The sequence below is a fragment of the Simochromis diagramma genome, unplaced genomic scaffold (assembly GCF_900408965.1).
Source record: "Simochromis diagramma unplaced genomic scaffold, fSimDia1.1 OVJJ01000005.1, whole genome shotgun sequence".
Lineage (NCBI taxonomy): Eukaryota > Metazoa > Chordata > Actinopteri > Cichliformes > Cichlidae > Simochromis > Simochromis diagramma.
Window position 1 is genome coordinate 243,856 of NW_024387097.1, and position 17,071 is coordinate 260,926.

Sequence of the window (17,071 nt, forward strand, 5' to 3'; positions counted from 1 at the left end):
CAAAAACCAACTATTTACATTTCAACTTTTAACTATTTAAATTTTCAGCTTTTTCCTTTGAAAACAAATTTAAAGTGAAACAACACAAAACACTGCAAACCACAACACAATTAAATATAAATATGAAAAGTTATAAAACAAAAAGAAGATGCATATTCTCTGTCATATGGACCTGCATGAATAAACTTTCTGAATCCTTTATCATCCGCATCTGAAAATAGTTGTGGATGATTACTATACCTTTCTAATGTGACGTTGTTGTCCCTGGCTCTCTTTCTCTCTCTCTGTCTCCCGCTCTGTTCCTGTGCTACTGCGAGCCTTGTGCTTTCCCAGCGCAAAGCACAAGGCTGACGTGCGGAGTGAAGTGGAAAAAAAGGGTGAGAGAGAGGGTGAGAGAAAGAAAAAAAAAAAAAAAAAAAAAAAACCCCACGGCTCCCAACAAGGAGCCGGCTCGCGTTGTTCACTTCAAAAAGTTGGCTCTATGAGCCGTTTTGTTCGCGACCGACACATCACTATTCCAAACAGGATGAAGGCCCTAGCATGAGTAGTGGTCAAAAGAAGGCAAAAAAGATATACTGCGGACAAACTGAGCCAACTCTGCTAAACCTGGTGTGCGGGGAAAAATTATCAACATGCTTTTTGTGACATTTTTGTTTGCTGGTGTGCTGTGTGATTTTCCTAATGTGAAATATGTGTCGTGTCTCCAAAAGGTTGGGAAACACTGGTCTAAACTGAATCAAAAAGCAGAGGGAAAGAAAAGGAAAAGAAATAAGATCTCTTAAAAATATCATTAAACACAAAGCACTCAACTTGTTTTTTAATCACCTTTTAGCAGAAAACGTTCAATTTCTTTCTTTTTGCATTGTATGTTGTAGGTCCCATAGAATATTATTTCCCATGTGTTCATATGCATTTGCCATAAAACCTGCCTAATGATAAGTTCTGTTACATCACTGGAATTTACTTCCGTTTATATGCTGCTTATCTCGTTTCACTAAACGACAGTAAGTCACTTCTTGTCCTCTTCTTTGTCAAAGAAACATATTGTCAGTCGGTATGATATCAAATAGTTTTATAACTTTAAATTTACTATGAAATGTGATAAACCTGCTCCATCATTGTCTTGTATTATTTGGCCTTTGAATGCTCATAAAGAATTCAATATCACTTTTTATTCTCATTATTCATTATTTGCATGTTATTAAACAAAACAATGTTGATGACATTTCAGACAAACCAAAAGTTTAATGACGTAGGATAAACTGTATTCCTATCACAACGTATACTCTAATTAAAATAATATCAACATTAACACTGGCTTATAAACTCAAGAATTCCCTATATTTGTATTATAAGTGATACTTGAGAAGTATTTGTAGGGTACAACTGAACTATTATTGTAGTAAAAGTATGCTTTAGAAATAATCATAACAAGAAAATACAAACTTATTATAAATTCAAAATTGAGAGAAATATGTAACATAATAGATGTTATAATTTACAAGAAATAATTTAAACACATCGCGTTCAGTGTTCAGTCATCCTAAACAACCACATGCCAGGAGTCATTATAATAATATTACACACAGATTAAAAAAAAATAACCCAGTGCTTAAGAATAAAATTGTTTTTGTTTGCTTTTTTTACGAAATGATAAACAATAAATCAGTTCTTGCTGAAATGATTTTCCCCTGCGTACAACCTCAATAAGTAAGCTAACAACCTTATCTATAGATCTCTTTATTAAACAGCCTGTAGAAAAGAGCTTATTTATGTTACTAAAAACCACGACTGTACTAATATAAATAAACCACTAACTAATTAATGAATGTCTCAACAATATGCCCTTAATAACAATAACTTACTTCTAATAACTTATTCTCATTTGGCAAAAAACTTGGCCTTGGTGATCATGTGCTGTTGGGCTCCTGTCCAGATTTGTGTTTACGGACATCAGAAAGTGAGACAAGTGTCAAAAATATCAGGTCGCCTTTCTCTTCTCTTTGCAATTTATTTACAGCCTCAAAGGCGATGTAGACACACAGAATGAAAGAGAGCACAGAGGAGAACAGCAGGGATGCTGAAAGTAAGTAAATATGAATAAAGTATTGTTTTTACTACTTTGGGTTTTGGGGCTGAGTGTACTCTGTCATCTCACTTTCACTTTCACGTGTCTCTTTATGAACCAGGACAGTGTTTCAAAGGTAAGGACTCGTGAAATGTCATGTACGAGACGCTTGTATTGCAAGACACAGACAGGAAGTGTGAAGTGATTCTCTGCAATTATGCTTTTATACACATCTTTACACAGAAAATATTGTTTACTGCTATATTAAAGTTTCATAAAGAACCAGTAATAAAAATGCAACGTAAAGTACACATTATCAGTAAAAATATCTGTAGTATCTTTTCAGGTGGTGAATTAATTATATGAGGAATTTTTCAAATAAAATTATTTAAAAGAAAACAATCATTGGAAATCAGCATGATTAGAAAACTGATGGAGCATGATTTGTATGGAGGCTACCAGACTGCAGCAATGTTGTAATGGACTGAAAACCTTACAGTATCTGTAGCTCAAGATCAGTAGCTTATCACCTATTGATATAGATGGAGTCTATACCCCTGTAGCTCTGTTATATCCTTAAAGTGTTAAGATGACATTTAGGTTTACTACACGTATACACTGTTTTTAAAACTGCAAGGTAAAAATAGATCTCAACAACTCTGCTAGTAGTGCATGCCAATATAGTGTTAAATATGCCGTCTGTTTTGAATTATTCACAGTTATTAGTTAGAATGGTGTGAATAACAATAATAATAATAATAATAATAATAATAATAATAATAATAATAATAATAATAACAGATGCCTAGAAAAACCTCAAAGAACATTGTGGCCAAATATCATGAAACACCAATACAATCATTTACCTTTGTGTGGGGGAAAATCCAAGTGAGTGGTGCTTTGTGACTCTTACAGCTGTCCTGAGTTATAAGTCAAAACATCAAAGGACACAAAAACGAGTGTCTCATGATTAACACTGTGGGTCTACTGACAGCCACTGCAAAGTCTTTGGTCACATGTGCGATTCTCCATGGACTGTGTCAGCCTCTCATTATGCTGCTGAGAAGTTTGACCTAATGGAGTCTTCTCGTAGCTGACGATGCTTCCCAGAGTCACATTCTTCGCCGTGTGTGCGACGCTCAATGGTAATTCTGTAGTTTTTTCTGCACAAGAAGGATTCAAAATAAAGTAGAAAACGAAGTCTTTCAATATGTTTGTTTTTCCTCTACAATTTTTACTTTAATTCCTCTCTTTCACCATTAAATCATACTCAGCAAAGTCATGGAGACCTCTGAAAGCAGGGGCTAAAGTTAAAACGCTATAACATGCAAAATAAATCAGGAAAATCTAATATGAAAGTCCTTCACTTGAGTGTTTGATGATGTGACTGCTGATTAACTCTGAAGTTTTCATTTCTTCCTAATTTCAGTAAGTAAACCAGTTTTGAGTCAGTAAGGTTTCATTTGAGATATAATTCCTGAAGTGTACATAGTTTTTATCCAAGGCAAAATTACACCAGAACACGCCACTGTCCAGAAGAGCTGACTACATAGTTTTTTACCTGAAAAAGTAGAACGCTACGAGGATCACAGCCCCCAGAACAGCTCCGACTATGACTCCAGTCAAAGCTGACACTCCTAGTCCGCCTGTTTGGACGAGCACTCATTAGTGAAAACAAACACTGCACCAAAATATTGTTCATCAATGTCACACGTGTCATTAACATACATTTACAGGGTGTGTCTGATTTATCGGTTTTCTCAGGGTGGTCTTTATCCCCTCCTTTCAGAGTGAAATGCTCAGTGTTGAATGCTGGCAACAGCTGAAAAGTCCCATTTACACCAAAGTAATTGGCCACCACCTGTAAATGAGTCAGATTGTTGTTGTTATTAAGCTGCACAACACATTCTCAATACGAAGCCTGTTAGAGATCTTAGAGCTTCTTCTTACCTCATAGGTTCCTGCTTCAACATTTATCATGGTCATCAAAGAGAAATCTCCATTTCTATCACCATTGGCATCTATAGACACTTGGCCAGCAATTCCTGCAACCCATTATGAAGCAGCATTATTTGACTACAATCCCAGAAATGTAGAGGGAAAGATACCTCACTACCTCATAGTGCATGAAAAGGTTTTTGTTTTGTTTTCCTTTTTGGCATATTTGTCACGTTTACATCTTTCAGATCACAAAATAAATTGTAGTACTAAACAAAGATTTTAAATAATCTTCCCAGGAGTGACTAACCTACCAAAATTATTCCAAAAGTGCATCGACATCTCCTCCAGGAGGTCACAAAAGAACCTAGAACAACATCTAAGGAACTGCAGGCCTTCATTGCCTCACTTAAGGTCAGAGTTCATTATTCAACAAGACGCAGAGCAAAAATGGCATCCATGGGAGAGTTCCAAGGAGAAACCAAAAACAACACAAAGGCTCATCTCACCAACAAGTATCCTGATGATCCCCAACACGTTTGGGAAAATACTATGTGGACTGACAACCAATGTTCCCTCTAAGCCGCGCGCGTGCGCAATTGTGCGCTGCTGGCCCGGTCTCTGCGCACAAAAAAAATCTAACCTGAATTGAAATTAAGATTAAAACTTTAACAATTCTGTTCTGCATGTCAGTCAGTGACTGGCTGCTCCCGTATGGGATCAGAACGATGCCACCTTATCCCGCAGTCCAGCCAATGATGCGATTCACATTCGTATATACGCAGCTGATCAACGTGGTTGACAGGCTATGACAGCGTCCTTATGTGCCGACACCGGTGTTTTAGCAAAGCGGCTGATGTGGAGTGAAGCCACGTTAATGACAACGTGAACAACCATTGGAGATGTGAGCAGGACAGACGGAACAACTGACGGAAAAAGTGTGGACTTTATACCAGTTTTTAAACTGTGTTGATCGGCCACGTAAAACCAGAGTTATGATAAAAATATCTGCAATGTTTGTTTCTCTTCCTGAATACTGTCGTTGTTTATATTTACTGCAGGAAGAAACGGTAAAAACGGCGTTTTATAAGGAAAACGCTCGAAAGCCTGTGAGCAAAGACAACATCAAACCCCTCCCCCAGCCTGTGTGTCAGAACAATGAGGCGACTGCTGAGTGTTACAGGTGTTACAGCAGTGATACATCTGCTGCTGTCAGGCCTGCAGGTATCAGGCTGCTGTTCTCCTTTATCTCATAGTGGACAGAAATTATTTTTTGGAGCGGCACAAATAATTTGTGTGGCATCAGATTTGATGCAGAACAGCTGATTGTTCTGTAAATAGTTTGAAATGTTTGTTTAAAAACGCCTTGGCTGCATTTTTAGGTAAAAGCTGCAAAACTTTGTTGTTTGCAAAACTCAGTTACTTTTTTGAAGAAGTAACTATATAATTAATTGCCCAACATTGGTCATTATTTAGTGTATTTTGCAGACAGAGTTACAGGACTCTCTCCCAGACCACAGACTCAGAATACAAGTCAGAGCAAAAAAAAAAGAAAAAATAAAGATTTGTTTTCAAAATTGGAGTTCAAGTTATTTTTACTTCCAATAGTGTTAACATGCTACAGGTCATGAACAAGATTTTTTTTTTAATTTTCATTGTAAGTGGGCTAAAGCAGTTAATTAAAAGTCGTCTAACATAAAGTTGGTTCAAAAACTGCTTCTCAGATTTGTTAGTTTTCTAGAGAGCAAATGATTTCAGAGCGATCATTATCATTTTGCACAGTACCTGCAGAGTCATCAGTCACTGTATTTTCTGTACAATGGTATATTAATGTCAGTGTTAATTCCACATCAGCCTGATTTTTTTTTTACTCCTTTGCATCAGTGGCATTTAAACGTTCATTCTTCATTGCTCTTGTTTTGTCGATGTGCAGATGTTGCTTTAGAGTTAAGCAAATATGAAGTCTGCAAGTTTATATTTGATCATATACAAAATAACATCAGACTAAATGATGGTCACATAACACCATCTCGTGTGTTTACCTTCGAACGTTCTGTTCCACATACGTGAGGTGATCTCTGTTCCATTCTTCTTGCTGTACCCATTTTTCATGGCTTCATGCAAGGCGATGGTATACAGTAACAGGGCATCATGGAACCCCTCCACAAACATGTTGACCTGACATGAAACAAATTCATGAAGTGACTGTGCTGTTCACATAATCACGATGGCTTTTTAGAACAGATGTCACGATGCTTTGCATACATTTATCTTTTGAAGAACTGACAGAATATATTATCAATTTACTCAATATGCAAATGGTAAATGGACTGATTCTTATATAGAGCTTCTCTCCCACAGTACTCAAAGCTTAATACAACACACAACATTCACACAGCACTTTCTTCTTTGATTTTAAGTGCTTACTAAACTAACATTCATACTCCGATGGACGCATCGGAGAGAAACTTAATGTCTTGCCCAAGGATAGTTGACATGCAGACTAGGGGGAGCCAGGGATCGAACCATGAACCTTCTGATCAGAATCTACCTTCTGAGCTACAGCCACACAAAGAGACTAAGTGTAAGTTTCTTGATGCGTGCACAATCATCCAGGTAAGTACATCCCAAAAAGTTGATTCTGTTCATCTGCATCTGTTTTCAGTGGGAAAAACGTTCCATCACTCATCCAAGTGACTTCTTCAGTGACTGAAACCAGCCCACTGAATGAACAGTGGACTAGTTTCATTCGTTGTGCAAATGTCCTGTTTATAAGGTTGGAAACCTGCAGTCAGCTGAGACTAAAGAAGTCACCTGCATGAGTGTTGAAACGTTTTTCCCACTGAAAACATCCAATTATTTCTCTTGGTGGGTTTATTATGTAGTCTTAATCTACTTTTAGAACCTCTACAAAGTATCCCATTTTAGGAATTTTCTGTAGTTTAACTTTTAAATAGCACTGCGATGTAAAACACATTTGCTTCTGCTAGTCTCTGAAAGAAGTGGTACACACCATTGTATGAAATCTTGCTGCCCCTGGGGCTAAAACTGGGATTCTGACAGGCTCCATAAGTGAGTTAATTCCCACAGACTCCCATGATATCATGGTCCTTGGTCTTTGACCAAGTATCTTTAGTTTTATTCTGGACTTATGTCTTAGAAAGTTATTAGATAATGAAGGTTCTAATTCCTAAATATGTTATTTTTACTGCATGTGTTTGTTATTTATAGTTCTTGATTTTTGCTGCTTTATTTTAGTTCCTCTTTTGTGTCCAGTCTGTCTCATCTCTGTGTTCCAGTCTCCAGTGTTGCTGATGGCCCGACAATCAGCTGCAGAAAAGAACAAAGTTATAACATACAAAGGTTGAAGTGAGAGTCCACTGCAGCCTGTCTGCACTGTTCATGCTGTATATTCTTCATGTGGCTTTTTTTTGTCATTTTTGGCTTAAAAAACAACACAATTTGGTTTTTTTTTTACTTTTTCCCAATTTGAACTTCCCTAAAACCTCTGACATATATGGAAATAATGCTTGGGGTTTTACTCACCAGTTTGACGTTGTACTTGCTCTGAGGGGGTCGTCTAATTGTTGGGGTTATCTGTATTATTGTAGGATCTTTACCTAGACGGGTTTTTTGTTGTGGTTTGACACTATATAAATCAAACTGAATTGGAATAATCTTAACAGCAGTTTTAGCGTGAGCTAATATTCTAAACTGCTATTTAACACTAGTCATATATTATTCTAACCCTGGACAAGTCCTGTAAGGTTCCAGTTATCACACATATTTTTTTAGTTCTGTTCACTTGACCCTCCAAAATCACTACCTAAACCATGAGGCAAACATATCAGCATTTACGCTCAGTTTTCTTATGCCTTACACTTCTTTGTTTTAGTCTGATATTGATAGACATACTTACATTTTCACAGTCGTTGCAGTCATGAAGCCCTACTTTTTCAAAAGGCATTTTCATTTCTATGGAGAAGTTCTCAAACTCAGGCTTGACAGTTCTCAGAAGAGTCACAGTGTTCAGAGCAGCGTAGGCTTGCCTTGCATCGTTGTCGTATTCATCACCTCTCTTCCATGAGCCATTGCCTAGAATTTAAGTTTCCAGGGACAAAAAAAACTACATTTACCAAATAATTTACAAATGTAATGCTTTGCTTGTTACATAGAGCATACATTTACACACAAACCCCATCAAATTGAACCTGTGAAGTAGAACTAAGAACTACTGAGTCTTTCTTTAATCGTTTCACATCTACTGATGCCTCACAAAGAAGAGAACTTGTGCTAGATCAATAAAATTGAATTAAAGTGAACTAAAGTAGTCTGCAATTATTCTAATTTGAATGAATTAAATGGGTAATGTCACTAATATCCATCCATCTATCCATTTTCTTCCACTAATCCACGGCTGGGTCGCTTGGTCAGCGGCCTAAGCAGAGAAGCCCAGACCTCCCTCTTCCTGGCCACCTCCAGCTCGTCCGAGGGAACAACAAGGCATTCCCAGGCCAGCCAAGAGATACAATCTCTCCAGCCTGTCTTGGATCCCCCACAGGGCTTCCTCCTGTGAGACATGCCTGGACCACCTCAAACAGAAGGCACCCAGGAGGCATCCTTGTCAAATTTCCAAACCACCTCAACTAGTTCTTTTTGATGTGGAGTAGCAGCGGCTCCTCACCCTATCTCTAAGTGAGAGGTAACTCGTCCCTGACCTGGAGCCTCATGAACGCAACGACCACTTCGGACTAAATGATGTTGTTTTTGTGCTTTTTATCACACACACATTTACACATCAAGTTACTTTTTGCACAATGCTCCGTCTTTATGTAGTCCTGTGTTGATTGTCTGTTGTATGTAGCACCATGGCTTCAGAGGAACGCTTCACTGTGTACACATGGTTTTACTGACAATAAAGCCACTTGACTTGACTTGAGTGGGCACTCCATCATTTTCCGTCTGAGGACCATGGCCTCAGATTGGAGGTGCTGATTCTCATTCCCTCACGTATCCACGAGAGGATAAAGAGCTGGACCAGTATTCTCTGACTGGAACGAAAACTGCATTGTTTCTCCTGTATCCGAGGTTCGACTAACAGACGTAATCTCCTTTCCAGCACCGTGACATAGACTTTCCCGGAGAGGCTGAAGAGTGTGATCACCGTATAGTTTCAGCACACCCTCCAGTCCGTCTTCTAAAAGATGGGAACCACTAGGGGTGGGTTTTTATAATCGATTCATCGATTAAAATCGATTCTGGCTTGGATAACGTAAAATCGATTCATTAAAATCCTGAATCGATTTTTTTAATATAAATTTATTTTGCCCAAAATGCCAGAATCTCTGGTGACATCTCACAAAATTTCAAGACCCACCAAACAGCTAAGACAGTAAATGAGAGCAGGAACACGAATTCTGCACATAGACTTAAACACACAGCGCGACCCGTGGATCAGAATCAGTTAGCTGTCGCCTTTCTCACGGTCGGGGCTGAAAGCCGACAGCTGCTGATTCTGATCTGTCGGCGGGTCCGTGCTTTGTGTTCACGCCCTTTATGAGCCGATTCTAAAGCTGTTAGTTTGATGTCTCTCCAAACAATATTGACTGAACCAGCAGCAAAAGAAGATCCAAACGCTTCACATAAACATCGTCATGAATTCACTCTGACTTTTACTGTTTTGCTTCCACCGCGATGCACAGTTCTCTCTCTCTCTCTCTGTACTTCAAGAACAGTTTCCCTTTCTTCATTATTCGCTTGCTTGTTACGCACCAGTCTACTGTTGTTTACAGCGCTGTTTCTGTATGCTGTTTTTTTCCCTTTTACATTCTTCCGAAAAGAAAACCTCATTTCTGCTGTTCAATACTGAACAAATTTAAACTTTTTAAAATTATTCAAAATGCAAAACGCTTAACCGTTTCTCTAATAAAACCGCTGTAACTTCAGAGGTAATGTTCATATGTTGATTAATGGTTTTCTTTCGTTTTTGATGTACTGCAGAATATTTTTATAAAATCCCAGGCCAGGAAAATCACCTTCATGTTTTTCTGTGTTTTATCTTCCGCTACTTTGACACAAAGGCATCTGCTGTGACGCTCACACCTTTGATAAAGTCTTGCGTGTGTCAGCTTCCTTTTTATTGATACAAAAATATGTAAATGTACTGATCTGAATTATAATATTTCTGACTGTCAAAATTTCCCAGATTTAAATCGAATCGAATCGAATTAAATTGAATTAAATCAAATCGTGGATCGAATCGATTCGGGACCTTGTGAATCGGAATTGAATCGATTCTAGAAATCAGTGACGATACCCAGCCCTAGGAACCACCACCCTGGTCTGCCAGTCCAAAGGTACCACTCCTGATCGCCATCGTAGAGGTGTGTCAACCAAGACAGGTTTACAACGTCCAGTTGAAGTCAGCAGTGCTCCACCAGCACTTGTACACCTCCTGAGTCGCCTGAGTTTGCCAGAAACTCTTCAAGGCAGTCCACAAGTCTTTTTCCATTGCCTCTCCAAACTCTTCCCACACCTGAGTTTTTGGTTCAGTCATTGCCCGAGCTGTGTTCCTCTTGGCCTGTCAGTACCTGCCTCTGAAGTCCCACAGGCTAACCAAGCCCGATAGGACTCCTCCTTCGGCCCAATGGCTCCCTTCACCTTTGTCCACCTGGTTTGGCGGTTACCACCACGCAGGCACCAACCACCTTGCATCTTATTTTCCGCACACTTGGAAGGAGAGGTGCAATCTGCAACTTTACCTCTATTTTCCATTTAAACGTATACAGAAATGCACTGCTTTACTTAACTGGTACACACTTTAACAAACCTTGACAGACAATGCCAGTGCTTTCTAATAATTATTTACCTTAAATATGTATGTTAGACACATTTAAGGTAATGGATGTTAACTTACCATAAGAAGAGGCATTAAAGAGTTCAACATTAAAGAATATGCATTTGCCAGTTGTCATCTGTCGTTTGTGTGCAGCCAGCATGATCTCTCTTATTTTTTCTGCTCCCATGCACATAATCACCACTGCAGAGAAAATCAGACAGAGACAAAAAGTCATTTAATAGGCTCATCAGTTTATTTGGACACAATAAGTTATGAAAAGGGAAAATTAATTTAGGTAAGCTTTAGTGTAATTTACGTTAAAAGATAACCCAAGCTCCACAAATAATAGTGAAAATAATAACAATTCAGTCGGATTCACAGTCGGGTGGGTGGTGTGGTTTTGCCACACTTGTATACATTTTTCACACAGTCATCAAATAATCGTAGTTCCTCACAGATTTTCATTCCAAGCACATCAGATATTTAATGCATGTAATTTACTGTGTAGCCAGTTACAATCTTTCTCGATGTGCAGGTTAGTGCTCCACAATAGCATCGAACCCCACATGTCCCAGATGTAATTCTTTTTTGAGGAGCATATCATGTTAATCAAATTCTAACACACATACCTCACATAGCTTCAAATGATGAAAAGAACCATCAAAGTGAAAACAGTAAGAAATTTACCACAAGCCTATCTCCAGCACAGCTGCTGATAATTATTACTGTAAGCATCAGGCCTGATGTGCACGTATACACAGAGCGCTCTGTGGACTATTTCCAACACAAAATGTAACCAGTGGATGTGTGGTGTGTAATCCTGGATGCACGTCACTCTGATTAGAGCCTGCAGATGGAGCAGATACTGGACCAGCTGCCGTCAGAGACAGCTGGCTAAAGCTAATCAGCTGATGGACTCCATGCAGTGTGCTGCATTTGGGCCACATTGGCACAATCAGTGCTGTTACTTAAACTGTATATTTTCAGTTTAATCAGTCATGTTAGTCAGACACCGTCCTCACATCTGATGGAACAGATAAGCTTTTAACTTAATCAAGCTGTCTGTACAGACTGCATCATGACTCATATTTCATTTCAAAATGTGATTCGATCTTCAAGATGAAGAACTTACTGATCCTGCTGGGCTGCTTGATGTCGCTGCACAACAGACTAAGCATTTAGGTACACACTAATGAACTGTAAGGAAAAGATTCATTACAGCAGCCCAGCTTCTTCCATTTCTCAGTATTTGGTGTTCATATGCAGATGTGGACAGGGGCCAGCATGGTACCAGCTGAGCATGCCTGAGAACACATCCTAAAGAGGAAGGTGCTCAAGAGGTATGTTGATCAGATACTGAACTGCACAGCTGACTCATATCAACACAAACAACCAAGTTGTCTCCAGATGTACAAGCTCCTGTTTCTAAGATGGAGTTAATACACTACATAGATGAAACCTATATTTCGTAACCTTTATATACTTAATATCATTTGTTGGTTTACCACCTCAATCACTGCCAGGGGCTTGGACTGTAGAACAACCAGGAAAACACGCAACACATCAACTACACATTTAAATAGTGCTTTTCTACTCTTGCTGAGCACTCGGAGCATTAAGAAGCTGTGTACCGATGAAACACAGTCAAAGCTAGGTGCAGGTTCACTGTTCACTGTGTCTTTCTCAGGAACAACACTCCAAGACTCCTGCACTTAGGGACACACCTCACTTGCTTTTACTGTATGTAACTGTATCCACTGCCACTCATTATCATTTGATCAACATTATTGGATTTTTATTATAATTATTATTGGATGTTTCAAGTTCTGTCGAGTAGTGGACTTCTATAAAACTGAAACTGGTACTGGTGCTTTTCTCCAAAGCACTTTCTAGTAAAAGTCTTATTCGTCCAGTCTCACACGCTTTCATACCAGGACTTTAGTCTAAAACTAAAACAGCTGCACTGGAGGCAACTTATCTCTTGAAGGCAACTTCAGCATCTTGTCTCGGAGGAGCCAGCGATCCTTCTTTCACAACCAAAGTAGTTGCATTGTGCAGACCATTACAATGCAGAGTTTATATGAGTCCTACATTGGTTCACTTTTTATAAGAAGTACCAGCTGCTTGGTGGCCTGACACACTAATATGCCCTGAGAAAAAAGAGACGTGTGTAAGCAGTAAACCATAACAAGCTGATTAGAGGACGTTTTAGTTTAAACACAACACAACTGTGTCTTTTTCCCTTTTGCTCTTTGGACAAAGCTGTGATGTCCGTGGCACGGGTAAGCACATGCTTTGGTAGACTGGTGCTGAAATGGGCCAAACGGCAGGTGTTCCTACTGATGGCTGTCCAAATGTGACAGGAAAAATTGTTGGAGATTTGATGCAGAGCCAAGATAAAATGACTAAAATAAACCCAGAACTGATATTGGTATTATGCATTGTATTATCCACCAGGAGGAGTCGTATATGTCAGTGCTAGAAATGGACCACGCTACGTTTTTTACAGTTTGATTCACTGCAAGTCAGGATCAGTGCTGGATTTGTATTTTTCTCAAAAGAAGAAAGCTTTACACACATACAGTGTGGAGACATTATTGTAGCGTCTTTAACTTCAAATATAAAACGTCTTGATCCTGTTGTGATTTGGTGCTGTACAAACTGAACTGAGACATGCTCAGAAGATGCTGGTTCTCTTTGGATGCACTTTCATGTGTAACTTAATCTCAGCGAATAGTTGAACAAATACAGATGCAGCTTCTTCTCATCTGTCCACGCTGTCCAGTGCATTTGTTCAAGCTCCAAAAAGAACTCTGGAGTTAAAGTTAAAGTGCAGAAAAAGTCACTAAACTATGAGTGAAACAGCAACAGCACTTTGTGAGCAAGTGTGCACATTTTATTCACACTTGTGGAATACTGATTTAATATAAAATTAAATTATTTTACATTTGAGTTCAGACTGGTCTTCACACTCCAACACGCTGGGAGTCGGTGTTTCTCGAATGCCTTTGAAGTAAAAACTGACTTTTCAAATTGTAATTGTAAAATTTTTATTATTATTATTCAATTCAACAATGCAAAGTCCTCAAAAACTAGAAAAAAAATTAATCAAATTAATAGAGTTCATATAAAGCACCCTGATTTGCATATTAATTGCAGGAATTTAAAGATAATCATCTGAAGAATTTAAGAAATCCATGTTAGTAAAGAGACTCCTCACTGCTCTGTAGACCGCAGAGCCTTTTCTGTTTACTTTAAATATTTAATGATCAAAATGAGTGAAGTGAGCCGAGGAGGAAAAAGTCAAATGTAACGAAGGATTTTGCTGGGTTGTATAAAAGGGTTTTTTTCCCCTCTGGTGTCCCAGTGATTAAAAATAAATAAACCAACAAACACATGGCTGCACAAACAAGGCTTGCAATTGAAAAACAGTAACCCCAGCGCCCCGTCTAATAAGGAAGATTCAGAGTCTCGCTGGAACATTCCTCACAACTCTGTCACTTAAACACACCTCCTGAAATATCCCTTGAGTCAGTGGGACAAACTTCACCTCAGTACTGCCAGCACTGTAGCACCCTTTAATTACACTGGGCTCTACACACTACTGGCCCTGTATATGCTCTGCAAGCCATTCCACGGGGCAGCGCTTGCAGCCAGCAATATTTCAAAACTTCTGGATTTTCCTTTTTGCTGGAGCGCTGATGCTCGTTACAAATGAACTCAGGAATGGGCCAGCACATGGAGCACTTACTGAGTGCCCACACTGTATTTCAGATGCCCTGTTTTGCCTGTTAGCTTTCGAACTAGAACATAGTGAAAATGGGCAGAGGCAAATTGCAATGCCATTTCCATAAAACAACAAGCAGTGATGTTGGATGTGCTTGTCAGACAGGTGAACGGGATAAGGAAAGGAAAGGAGGGTGGTGTGGAGGTAAACACAGACGACACGAGAGCTCTCGATAAACACTGCTCGTTTATTACTCATCACCACAGAACTGAACACTTTCCCTCCAAAACACAGCAACAACACTTCCTGAGAACTGGGTGTGAGTGGAGCCCTCCAGTGGTCCACCACACATGCCCCCCCCCGAACACCCAGTAGGGTCATCCACTAGTCCAGAACCCTTGCTTTAATTAAACGTCCAGAACGGCTGAACCGGGGAGGTGGAGAGCTGGCGGAGGGGAAACGAGCCTGAGGGCCAGGCTGGCACGGGCGGTCAGGAAAAACTGGAGATAGCTCGGGCCCCGCCAGGTGGGGGGCGCTCCCAGAGGAAGAAGCAGGGTTGTCCAGTCCAGTGGAAGGCGGGCGGCCACGGCGGGGGGCCTGAGCCGGCACCAGCTGGTCATCCAGAAGCACATGTGCTGGTTTAAGTCTGTCAATAGAAACAGCCTCCTGCCGACCCCCAAAATCCAAAAGGAAATGCTTCCGACCCGGTTGAATAACCCGAAAGGGGCCATCATACAGTGGACGCAGCGGAGGCCTATGAGCGTCATGCCTGACAAAAACAAACTGCGAAGAGTCCAACGACCTCGGAACAAAGGTGTCGGGCACACAATGGTGCACTGGGCCAGGAAGAGAAAACGAGTCTCTTGGGGGACGGAGAGACAGCACAGAGGGAGCGAAGCACGAGGGTGGGCTCTCAGGCAAGAATTCCCCGGGGACCCGGAGGGGCTGACCAAGGACAAGTTCAGCCGGGGAAACCCCAAGGTCTTCTTTAACCGCGCAGCACAACCCCAGTAAAACCCATGGAAGGCGGTCAACCCAGTTGCCATCTGTGAGAGAAGCACGGAACGCGGCCTTAAGCGACCGGTGGAAACGTTCGCACATCCCGTTGGCCTGCAGGTGGTACGCAGTGGTGCGGTGGACCTTGACCCCCAGGCCGTCAGCCATGGCAGACCAAAGCTCGGAAACGAACTGGGGGCCCCTGTCTGAGGTAATGTCGGCGGGGGGACCGAAACGCGAAACCCACGTTGACAAAAATGCCCTGGCCACTGCTGCTGCTGTAGTGGACGTCAGAGGCACTGCCTCAGGCCAGCGGGTTGTGCGGTCCACTACAGTCAAAAGGTGCGTGAAACCTTGTGACTGCGGCAGAGGACCAACCAGATCCACATGCACATGATCAAACAGGAGTCACCAATGTGGAGGTAAACACAGATGACACGAGAGCTCTCGATAAACACTGCTCGTTTATTACTCATCACCACAGAACTGAACACTTTCCCTCCAAAACACAGCAACAACACTTCCTGAGAACTGGGTGTGAGTGGAGCCCTCCAGTGGTCCACCACAGTGGAACATAAATATGTATACGTAGGTCAGTTAAACAGAGTCCTTAAGATACAGAAATCAATATTTATTTCCTGACTAACTGTTTCTCCTTATTATTATAGTCCTGGGGTACACATCACTGTCTGAACCTTGCAGCCTGATTATCAAGTCACTTGTGGTTGCAGAGTCAAAGTGGATCCCGAGTCCTACCGGAGCCCTGGAGGAGTTCTGTCCTTCATACAGATTCAGGATCAGAGTGCAGGTCTCACATGGACTAACAATGGAAATGAACCAATCACAAGAAAGGTGCTTTATTTTCAGTTTGTGTTAGAATCTTTATGATGTGATGTTACAAAATCATCTATAACAAATAGTTTGGGGTTTTTTGTTTGCATACGTTGGGAGAAGCACATAGTTTTGAATTATTGGAGATAAATTATCAAAATTTCAGGGGCAGGATCACACCTCCAAACACGGCCCTTCCATGTATTTTCTATATATGACCCGCACCCCCCGCCCCAGTTCTACAAGCTGTTCGTTCGCGTTCGCGTGCCCCACCCATCTCTCATTAGTACATGGGGGGATCTGCCAGGCCCGGGAGCTGCCGCCAGTCCCTATCGAGGCCTTCAACCAACCGCAGCTCAATTCTTGATTAACCCTCTCAAGGCAGGCGTTGCCGATTTACAACAGTTAAAAACTAACAACCTGATTACCCCACATACATATTTTATGAGTTTTTTTTACTCAGAAGTACCACTGGAGGACTTGGTTGTGCATTAGCAACAAAAGGTTTAATTTGAGCATGAGAGGGCTAAGCCATTTGCCTTTATATACTAAAACTAAGCTGAAACTAACCCCTAACCCTAACCCTACATCTTACATTGTGATTTTATTTGCATTTCAAACTGAGTATAAAACAATTAATTTTTTCAGTTATCAGGAAAATTAAACTAAAGGA

At 40.5% G+C, this 17,071-nt stretch overlaps 1 protein-coding gene across 2 annotated transcripts in view; it reads right to left on the minus strand.

The window, feature by feature from the left end:
- Positions 1-458: 458 nt before the first annotated feature.
- Positions 459-17,071, minus strand: part of npr3 (natriuretic peptide receptor 3) — a 29,430-nt gene continuing 12,817 nt past the window's right edge. For both annotated transcript variants that reach the window (XM_040046552.1, XM_040046551.1), the window contains 7 exons: positions 10,923-11,045; positions 7,926-8,101; positions 6,049-6,184; positions 4,019-4,113; positions 3,797-3,929; positions 3,630-3,714; positions 459-3,231 (listed from right to left, as the gene is read on the minus strand). In XM_040046552.1, the coding sequence (XP_039902486.1) occupies positions 3,120-3,231; positions 3,630-3,714; positions 3,797-3,929; positions 4,019-4,113; positions 6,049-6,184; positions 7,926-8,101; positions 10,923-11,045 (860 nt within the window). In that variant the 3' untranslated portion in view covers positions 459-3,119. The remainder of the gene's footprint in view (positions 3,232-3,629; positions 3,715-3,796; positions 3,930-4,018; positions 4,114-6,048; positions 6,185-7,925; positions 8,102-10,922; positions 11,046-17,071) is intronic.